Source organism: Dendrobium catenatum, unplaced genomic scaffold (assembly GCF_001605985.2).
Source record: "Dendrobium catenatum unplaced genomic scaffold, ASM160598v2 fragScaff_scaffold_621, whole genome shotgun sequence".
In the NCBI taxonomy this organism is placed as follows: domain Eukaryota; kingdom Viridiplantae; phylum Streptophyta; class Magnoliopsida; order Asparagales; family Orchidaceae; genus Dendrobium; species Dendrobium catenatum.
The window spans coordinates 19,368,538-19,378,945 of NW_021319083.1; the positions used below are offsets into that span (position 1 = coordinate 19,368,538).

The 10,408-nt window shown below is 34.4% G+C and overlaps 1 protein-coding gene, 1 long non-coding RNA gene and 2 other non-coding genes across 4 annotated transcripts; 3 read left to right on the plus strand and 1 right to left on the minus strand.

Moving 5' to 3' along the window:
* The first annotated feature begins 106 nt into the window (after positions 1-106).
* LOC114579718 lies at positions 107-2,841 on the plus strand. Its single transcript, XR_003700875.1, has 2 exons — positions 107-267; positions 2,512-2,841. It is a non-coding gene; the product is annotated as an uncharacterized LOC114579718 (long non-coding RNA).
* LOC114579753 lies at positions 354-451 on the plus strand. The gene has a single exon (XR_003700920.1). It is a non-coding gene; the product is annotated as a small nucleolar RNA Z43 (small nucleolar RNA).
* Positions 756-853, plus strand: LOC114579750. Its single transcript, XR_003700917.1, has one exon. It is a non-coding gene; the product is annotated as a small nucleolar RNA snR60/Z15/Z230/Z193/J17 (small nucleolar RNA).
* A 1,940-nt stretch (positions 2,842-4,781) lies between the features above and the next one.
* Positions 4,782-10,267, minus strand: LOC110115689 (sulfite exporter TauE/SafE family protein 3). The gene is made up of 12 exons (XM_020848998.2): positions 9,923-10,267; positions 9,665-9,824; positions 8,725-8,925; positions 8,574-8,638; positions 8,460-8,487; positions 8,192-8,280; positions 8,028-8,114; positions 7,889-7,939; positions 7,581-7,802; positions 6,229-6,322; positions 5,184-5,324; positions 4,782-5,106 (listed from the first exon to the last, which is right to left on the minus strand). The coding sequence occupies exons 1-12, from the start codon at positions 10,127-10,129 to the stop codon at positions 5,024-5,026; spliced, it is 1,428 nt and encodes a 475-aa protein (XP_020704657.1). The 5' UTR covers positions 10,130-10,267; the 3' UTR covers positions 4,782-5,023.
* Between the last annotated feature and the right edge of the window lie 141 nt (positions 10,268-10,408).

Consider the following 10,408-nt stretch of genomic DNA (forward strand, 5'->3'; position numbering starts at 1 on the left):
TATGTAGGATGAGTCTCTCTCTCTCTGCATATATATATAGATATAGGATGAGTTTGTGTGCGTATGGAAAATTTTGTTATTTATTTATAATTTGTTTGATGACGGACGGACTTGATGAAGACCTCCTAAAACCCTAACCCTAAAAACCTCCTAAAACCTCTATAAATATCCCCCACTAGACTTCGGTTCACAGATCCAGGTCTCTCAGATGATGATGGCGCCGAGCTTGCCTAGTTACGGTGTTTTCTTCCTATACCTTCTCTTCTCGTAGGATTTTTTATCTTCTTTTGTTCTTAAACTAGATCTTTCTTTCTTTCTTTCTCCATTTTGTTATTTATTTATAATTTGTTTGATGACGATGATGATTTGATGAATATAAGGTCTCGTTCGTCGTAATGGCGAGTACGCCTTGCCGACCATCCTGATATATCACCACCCATATTCTGAGTCATTCGATTCTTTTCTGATTTATTGTTTGGAATCTGGTGTGTCAACTCATTTCTTTTGCTTTCGTTGCATCAGATTCATTCGTTTTTTAGTAATTTCTGAATATATATAAAGCTCTATCGGCCGATGATTAAATCTGTTATTGACAAGCATATGTCTGAAAATCCTGTTGAGTATTTTTAATATGAGGCCGATCGATCATCCCTTATTTATCTCAAATTATTTCAGTAAGAAGAACTACTCGTGATATAGACTGTTACTTTTTTCATGAATTTTTATTCTCTGATTTAGCATCAGCCGATTCTTTAAAAGGTCGCGTGATGAGTAATGCATAGTTCAAATGATAATCATAATGAAAATATGATTACATCTTTAAAAAGTCTTTCGCTCCTATCTGATGACCTTTCCTCTCACATTGCTTAACTTCTTCAATATTAAGTAATTTCGTTTGATTTGTTTGGTTGTTTCTGTAATTTTTCTTACATACCATGAATTATGATCGAATCAGTGCTGTGATCAAAATGTTGCTTAGAAATCTTACAACACCAGTGACATTTTGCTGATGCTTAAAAAAATTAAATAAAATTTTAGCCTAAGGAAATCAGATAAAATTATAAGAAGTTTGTCAATAAGAGCATTCATATTATGATTAAAACGTTCTAAATTATATCTACATATTATTATTAGATCAATATTGCAAAGTAATTTGGCTTGTTTGTGAGTAGTTTGTGTGTTCTATAAATATGATTCAAGTATTTTGTCATCTTATATGTCAAGCCTACTAAGTTTAATCTTGATGTTTCATCTTTGGTAAGCAATAAGAGGCTTTTGTGAGGTGATTGATTAATGTGGCTGCCTCCAATTCTGTTTCTATATCAAAAACAAAATGCAGAAATAGAGTATGCAATTGAATCAATGAAGAAACGAAGATTGTATAGGCAAAATTAACATGAACATGATAATCATCAGCTAGGTGGATTAAGTGATCTATTCTATTACCTTAAATTTCTAAAGTTGCAGTTATCTAAATTTTGAGTTTGATTGCTCAGAAGAGCCAATCGATAAGCTGAAGATGGTGGAGATTTAGGTTTTGGTCAGGGAGAAATTATTCTTTATGGAGTCTAGAAGGGGAGAATTGTTTGTATTATAAGTGTATATTGTGTAAATAGTGTGTACAAATATAGATATAGCGCTCACTCACATGTACGAATAGTTTTTTCCTTTTAGTGTAATTTTTTTATTAAAAAAGGTTTTGTTTTAAAAAGTTTGTTGTTGAAATTAATAAGAAAGTTGTTCCAAATGAAATTGGAATAGGATTATGGTAGGCCTCAAAATTATTCAATTGAATCAGATTTGGTTATGGTGGACTTGATTAGCCAATTGCCCTCTCCATTTCGTCTTTAAGGCCTTGTTTGGTTGGTCAATGTTCTAGAAAAAGTTTGTTTTAAAGCGGTTGTAGAGAGAATGGAGTTTCAGAAATAAGGTTCTATATAATGGTATTTCTATATAATGGAAAATGACGAAACTATCATTCATATATTAAACTCAAATATATTTAATTAACAAATCCACTCTACATAGATAACACAGTTATGCTACATCTCTTCTGCAATTTTTTCTAATCCCAAATAAACAGCAAAAATGGAGCTGCAAGTATAAAGGAAAATTAAAATGCATGGATCCAAAAGAAGTTTGCATCACGAGTTCCATTTAGATCTGCTGCTTGTAACTAAGAAGAATTTTAGTAATCATAATTGCAGTGAGATATTGTCAGCAATCAATCATAGCTCTTTCCAAACACCGTATGACGACCCTGAGGTGGTTGCGGGATGCTAGGTTTGCTAAAATTTTGCTTGAGAATATGCTCGAACACCTGATGTGCACTCCTTTATAGAAAATGTGTCATCAACGGCTATTCTTCTAGGAGTTACACACCTGCTAGAAGCTTAATGCTCATTCACAATCAGTTCCTTGAACGCCCAAATCCTCTTCAAATCAGATATATGAATCATCATCCTATTCATTTTCTTCAAAGTCCTGCTAATCGAGATCGACATCATCTAGGTGGCCTCGATCTGAGCCTGGGACGAACAATCGAAGGCGTCCTGATGAAGAAGACGAGCAACTGCATGGTAAAGTAGATTTGTCGCAAGTGTAAAACGGAGAACGCACATGGAAAGGAGTTGCAGAAGAGCAGTGATGTTTCGTCTCAAAACAATGTTATTAACAACGTCTTTGAGAGAAGCAGTTTTGCCAAACGATTAAAATTTATTTATTTTTCAGTTGTAAGATGAAAAATGCCTTAGAAACGCCCAACCAAACCAAGCCTAAGTGTTAGGCGATTAGCATGATCCTTTTCATAAAAAATGAATGATGTTAGGATACACACTTTAATTATTCTCACGATGTTTTTTTGCAATAAGTAATTATCTTATAATTACAGTAATTGTGGATGAATTTCTTTTCATGACTTGTTATGTCATTTTAAAAATTAATAATATTAACATATTTGTTAGAATTATTGTTGTAATTTTATTTGTATTATGATATTCTATATCGTGGCGGTTATTGATGTGTTATAATTTTAATTGTTGTGATGGTATGGCAAAATGCTAGTGCTATGGCTATTTTTGTCAGCCATGTTCTTTAAGATTTTTTTCCCAGCCTAGCTTTGCATTATGATTTTCTCTATTTTGATTTCCCATTTAAAAATCTAAGTTGTTGCCCTTTAGCAATACAATGGTCTTTGGTGAAATTTATGCTTTACATTTATACAAAACCCGGATCGACCTGAAAATTTTGTGTTTGTGTCAATCTGTTTGTTAGATGGGTTGAGCTTGGGTTCAAAAATATGACCAACTTGTGTCAAGTTGAAGTTGACCAGGATTTGAGTTTGGTAGGCGCAAGCCTTCTGTTGGTTCCAAGCCATGGGTCCCTAATTGATGTTGTAGGTGCCTTGTGGCACCCCCTTGGCTTGGAACAATTATTAATATTTCGCCACGTCTTCTCACTTTTTACCGCATGGCCTGACGACCCGAAATTGGATCGGAACCCGTAATTGCTATGTTCACGTATTGTTCGGTATTGCTTTGCAAAAATAAGAAATATCTTCTCTATAAAGATCAATATTGAGCTATACTAAGAAAAACTCGGTATTACTAGGTATTGATTTTCACAAAATGGTATATCTCGTTATTGAAGAGTAAAATCTACCAATACCTTGCAATATTGAGCAATACCAAGCAATCCCGGGTTTTTTTCGGTTCTGATTGTCTGGCCGCGCGTTAAAGAGTAAGAAGACGTGGCACTATTTTACTGGTGTCCGAATTTAGATCTACGTTAGGTGACCGGACCAAATAAAAGTTCCTTGGCTTGGCCGGTTGCCGCCTTGTTGAGCCAGCTTGGTTGGCTCGCCTAAGTTGTTATTTTGCAAGTTAGGTCTGGGTTGGCAATTGTGATTCATTTATAAAAATGGGTTAACATAGTGTCAACCTGTTTAAACTCGGGTTAAATCAGGTTTGACCTCAACTTAACCAGGGCACCTATTTTGACAGTATGATTTGCTCTTGTAACTCGATTCGTATTTATTTCTTTTAAAAATTGCTTTGTATATTTTTTATTAAATTTCTGATTAGAATGATAAGAATTATTCTCTTATGTGGCCTTTTTTAAGTTTTATGGTGTCTATTCGTTGTATTTTTAGCTGTATTTAGCCATTTCATTCTAAACAGCTTCTGATTTTTATATGCTATAATAAAGCCATTGGTTACATTCTTCCATATTTTCTTTCTCCAAAAAGTTTCATATAAATTTCTATTAAAAGTATGTGCATACAGCCACAAATGTGGTGCATTTTGATTGGCATAAAATAATTTTTACTCAAAAAAAATTTTCCCAGGAAAAAATTGAGAAGGGCTATAAATTTGAGCTGTTGGTATATGCATATTATTTAAGATAACAAATTAATCTTTTTTAATTATGAATTTTATATATTATACTTAATAGTTAATATTATTTTTATTAAAAATTATACATTTGATTTTATATATTCATATCTATAATTTTCTTATTCGCATTATAAATTATTACCTGATATGTGGAAATAAATGTACAATGAAGCAAAATAAAAAATAATTAATAAAAAAAAAACACAATGAAGAAAAGAACTAATTAATTCCATTTGAACTCTGTTATGCATGAATTAATGTTAGTTTAAACTTCGAGAGTTTATCAGAAGATTAATGAACAGTCTTTAGCTCACTTGCGCACTTCAAAAATAAATATTTACATTAGTTTAATTGAGAAAATTGAAACATTTTTTTATAAACTATCACTGAGAAATAAAATCAAAATAAACATATTTAATTTAAAAATTCATATTAATTATGTTTCTAATCAAACCCCAAGCAAAACTTATTTGCTTCCCTCCAATCCCTTCATTCAACACCTACGTAAAGACCCTTACAAAAAAATATCTTAACCAAATGAAACCTAACAGATTAAAATCCTATAATTATGAAATAAATATCTAATAGAAACTTATCAATAGATAATACAATTGATGCATAGCGACCTGTTAGTATTCAAAGCAAAGGTTTTCAAATCCCATGTACTCTTGATGTCGAAGCTTCTGGATCATCCGCGAAATACCAACCCCGCCTATCATTAAATTTAATAAGATGAAAGAATAATAAACAAAAAATCATCAACTGTACAAAGTAATAAGAAAGAGATACCTAAAGAAATAGCACTTATAAAGATTGTAAAAGCCAGTATGAAGATGATGATAGAAGCTCTCCCCAGAATAAGTATGATCTTTCTCACAACGTGTTGGCCAATGAAAGCCGCAACTGTGGCCACGGCAGCGAAGTATAAAGCTGCACATTCCAAAGTCTCAGTTAAAGAAAACTGGAGAAAAAACATTGACGAAAATTCTGAAAAGTGTTTGATATGATAAATGTTAAATTTTGTTAAATCCTGAGAAGCTGTTTGGTAATACATTTTAAGATTTTTATGGCAGTTAGAGATTTAAGTGTGAAGAAGATAATTAAAAATTTACCAAGTTGTTTAATTAATTTACTTATTTATTCGTATTTTAAATTATATTAAATAAGTTAATCAATAATAACCTAGAGGCGTCTAGGGTTTGCCTTTCATCTTCTTTTTTCATCGTTGTTGTTCGGCTTCATTGCTTCGTAGGAGGTGTGGAGATTGCACATGTCGCTTCTTCGACTCCTTTGTGGCTGTTAGACTTCGCTCCTTCGACGACTTTCCCTTCTTGTCGGATCGGAAGTTGCGACATTTTGTTCGTAAGCAAAGCAACAATGGGAGCTTGTTGGTTGTGAAGGTAACTTTCTCCCATTCGCAAGCTTCTTTGGCCAAATCCCATAAATCCGCCGAAAACAATTGTAGATTAAAAGTTCACGCAGCTTCGCGACACGGGCGTTGCAGGAAGGAACTTCGAGCAACAATAAATCGCATTAAATCCACCGAAGCATGGGATTAGGATTCACCTGGATTTATCGGAATTCATGCCGTAAATCCATAAATCCCATATTTACGAATTCACGGGATTTACATCGCGTGGAAATATGTTTGGCTGGATTCAAATTAAATCCTACTTAAAACTTATGCCAAATCCGATACCAAAAACCCCCTAAAACCAATCTAAAAACTTTAAAACAATTTACGATAAAAAAAAAATTCCTCAAATTTGATCAAGTTAAATACCCAAAAATTTTGTTTTGAGCAGCCATTTATGTTAGGATATTGATATCTTACCATACGGGACCGGGAAACGACGTAAAAGGTAGTATTCGACGACGGACATCGAAGCAGAAAACGTCATAGCAAAGGTTGCCGTAGCACTTGACACCTGTGAAAAAAAAAAAAAAAACAATAAACAATAAACAATAAACAAACAATGATGGTTGTACCAAACTTTGTTTTCCTCATAAATTCTGCTCTATAATGTTGCCGCTACTTCGCACTGACAGATATGTGTTATTTATAATTAGCCACATAGATACTATTACTATACGGAAAAGGGTGATAATCTGGCCGTAATTTGTAAAATGATGTTTTTGTAATTTGTAATTTGTAATTTGCAAAATTAAGCTTTGCTCTAAAATTTTAGAAGATTTTGCCCTCTGAGAAAACTATAGGGAGTTCTGTGCAAATTCCTTAGATTTTCTGCATGAGATTGTAATTCTCCTTTGAAAATGTTCATAGAACTTTCATATTTGAAAGGAAAGAGCTGTTGTAAGAGAGCCGTGATGATTAAAAATGCTTTTACAAAATTTTGAAATTTAGAAAGTTCAGAACGATAAATATTGGTGAGAAAGGGATGGAGGTATGCATGAGCAATACAGGAATGTAGCTTTGTCGCTACCAGCGGGTTTTGTTTGCGGGTATGCTGTTCTTTCATTTTTGTTGCGTTTACGCATGATTCACGTGCTTTGAGCAATTCTGACTTTGGGATAAGATTTAAATGGTGACTTGATGGTTATCTGGATCGGATTATGCTGACCTTGCTCTGATCATTTTTATGTGCGGCGTACCGACACGTCCTGAGGCCAATCAGGACGTGCCACGTCACCTAATACACAATGCATTAGATGACGCGACACATCAGGTTGTCCTCCAGAGGCATCCAGACTCCGCACAGAATAATCTCTCCCCCGTATGATCGTGAGAGCTGAATTTCTTACTTTGGTAACTTCTTACAATGCATTGGATGACGTGACGCGTCTAAATTGACCTCCATTCATGACACTTAATAATCTGTCCCTCGTGTATGGCAATTTCTTACTTTGGTAACTTTTTACCTTAATCTATAATTTTTTTTCACATATCTTATTATTGACTTGCAAGTGTTATTAATTTTGTTCAAGTTTGGCACCAATGATAATCTACTTGTGCATAATAAATTATGATTGTTTGTTGATTTTGTGTTCAAATTTCTTGTTGATTTTTTCAAATTTATTTAGCTCTAATTCTCATATTTACTCTTGAAATTTGAAGAAAGCAAGTTATTAACTTATGTAATGATTTGAGATCTGGAAATATGGAAGGATCTATAGCCCTAATCAAAATGTAACTGGAAATCAGGAAAAATGAAATGAGGAACGAACCTGAGGTGGAATTCCTAACTCCAGGAAAAGAGGGCCGAGAACAAATCCTCCTCCTAAACCAAGCAATCCTCCAACTATGCCAGCAAATACACCAAATAAGCAGTATATTACAAGCTGATGAATCTTCCACTCTGTAACTACTTCTCCCTTTGATGCGATCACTCTTCTCCCTTTGTACAGACTAACAGCTTCATATAAACTGACACCAACAGCAACTGGAATCTACATAGAAACACTTATAAAATCATTTATATACTTTCATAACATACATACAAAACTGGGAAAAGCAGAACCAAGTCATTCTATACCTGTAGAAAATTCAGCACCCAATACCAAACCGAACAAGTTCCTGTATGGTTCTGTATAAAGTTTACACAAGCAATGTCAATAGATTAAGAGTTGCAGATAAAAAATGGCAACGAAAAGATACCTGCAGAAATTGCTCACTTTTGAAATCTGAAGTGTTAGAAAGGATATCCAGACAAATAATAGAAGGCCGAGCTCCTTCCAGGAGACATTGTCAAAGATTGGAAACTGTGAGCATCGTACAACATTAGCCTTAATAAACTATCAACATGTATTTTATAATGCAGTTTATGCAGCCCAAGTACCTCCTCTTCAGAAGATGACTTAACTTCCCTTTGAGCATTGTTACCTAGACCACCAGGAAGTGGCCTGTATTCTACTTCTTCACTCTCACCTGTTGAAAAGATGAATAGAAAATCAAAATGTGCAGAGAGAATTTTTTGATATAGGCTTTGTTTGAGATGGCTTTCTTAATGGCTTCTTAAAGCAGCTTTTAAGAAGCAGTAAAAAAACTGTCCAAACGAAGCCATAGACACAGGCGGAGCTTTAATGCTGAAAGCATGAGCTACTTACTATTAGAGTCGAGGTTTTTCGCTGCATTCTGAGATTAAAATGCGCAGGCACGAATAAGTAAAGATATTCTTTACTAATCACTTATGACAGAAGAAAAAATGGAAGAAACCTTACCTTCTTCAACAATGTTTCCTTCTTCCATGTCTCAACACCCTTTATACATGCCTTGGTAGAGGTAACTGCAAAATCCAATTCATATCCATTAGTATTTACTTTCTAACTTCATCAGAAACGCAATGAATGTTAATGCCAAATAATGAATAACCTAAGAAGAGGATGATCAGAAGAACTGTAACCATCCAATCAGGAAAAACTACATTGAAGATGACCCCGATGCTAATCCCAAGCATGAGCATAGGTTGGAAAAGCAAAGCAAGATCATAGTCAATGAGCGGTATATCTAGAGTAGGATGCCTCAGCCTCAGATTATAGTAAACAGTCGAAGCGGCGGCACCTGTGATCATACCTGGCCACAAAAATAAATGAAATGAGCATTTATATCATTTCACATAATGAACAAGATTCACAAGGAGATGTAACTGTAATTATCTACATTAAAGACAAAAATTGATTTAAAAAAGAAAACTATTAAGGATTGGCAGCTACAAGTAGGATCTAATTTGGTACTAAATAGCTTGGCAGATATGAGTGGAAAACTGTTAGGCAAATTAGATGTTAAATCTGGCTAAATCCTAACAAACAGCTTGGCAGATATGTTTAAGCTTCATGGTTTACATGAAGGAGATTAAGAGGCAGGGTAAGGAGAAAAAGGTGTAGATCTCTTAAATCCCACTTCACCAAGATTTACTAAATCCAAGATTTAACTTAAAATGAGAGGAAATGAGTTTTAAGAAGAAGTAAAGATCTATGTCGCTGCAAAAAATATTAAATGAAATTCAGCATAAATCCTGAGTAAGTAATGGTTAAATCTTGCAACCAAACAGGCCCTTGGAGCAAGTCTGCCTCATTTTAATGGTTGACGCCTTGCATGAAAATTCAGAATCCGACCAAATTAACAATCAACTTACGTAAACACGACTCGTACCTAAGCCTGCTGCAATAATTCAATTTTCAAAAAACGAGTTGCCACTGTTTCGTCACAGATTGGACAATATATACGGGGAAAAGGGTACTAGATACCAATAATAGTGATCATTAAATTCTTACTTATAAGTACAAATCTCAATAGGCATAAGATCTCTTACATTTCGACATTGCAGTAGAAGATTTAGGATCAAACCCAATGATCAAAGCGAGCATGGGAACAAAAATCCCTCCACCACCGACACCTCCCACGCTCCCTAATGCTGCTCCAAAGAATCCAATCACTGAACCAACTACGATTTGCCATCCGAATTTCAATGGCTATTGGAAGAAAAAACACATCAGTTCAGAAACAGAATCATTCAACAAGGCGACAAATCGAATCCTGTACAAAATCCAAAACCTAAAGATCACATTACCGGCCAAACATGCTGATACCGAGATCTATCAGCTCGCTTCAATAAACCCAAAACCTTCATGAAATAGCTCGACTCATCCATGTCCTCGCTCGCCACGGCCGGAATGAGCTTGATTAAACCCCGATCAGCCGAAACCAAAGCTGCCATGACAAAGATGAGAAGAATTGAGGAGATCAAACCCAGCCCTCTCCTCCATTTTCCTACCATTTCAGTTGATGAAGAACGATGAGGCTCAAGCAAGAAAGCGGAAAAAGCGCAGCGTTCCCTCCACAAAACAAAGAGGAGATTCTTCCAAACCAATTTAGAATCTGGATGTGAGAGAGCACGGGAGAGGTTGGGGCGGATTTAAGGGGACATCGTATCATATGGCTAAAAATATTATTTTTTTACAACAAATATTTGTTTTTCACTTTTTGTTTAAATATATTTAATTTATTTTTTCTTTAAATTTTAAAAAATATAATTATAAAAATTTATTAGAAATTA

What these genes read in the sequence shown, in the direction of transcription:
- LOC110115689 (XM_020848998.2), bottom strand. Translation starts at nt 10,129, where the DNA reads ATGGTAGGAAAATGGAGGAGAGGGCTGGGTTTGATCTCCTCAATTCTT. An exon ending in GGTATCAGCATGTTTGGCCG is followed by an intron (nt 9,825 to 9,922) that starts GTAATGTGATCT and finishes TTCTTCCAATAG; the next exon opens with CCATTGAAATTCGGATGGCA. An exon ending in TTCTACTGCAATGTCGAAAT is followed by an intron (nt 8,926 to 9,664) that starts GTAAGAGATCTT and finishes TTTTGTGGCCAG; the next exon opens with GTATGATCACAGGTGCCGCC.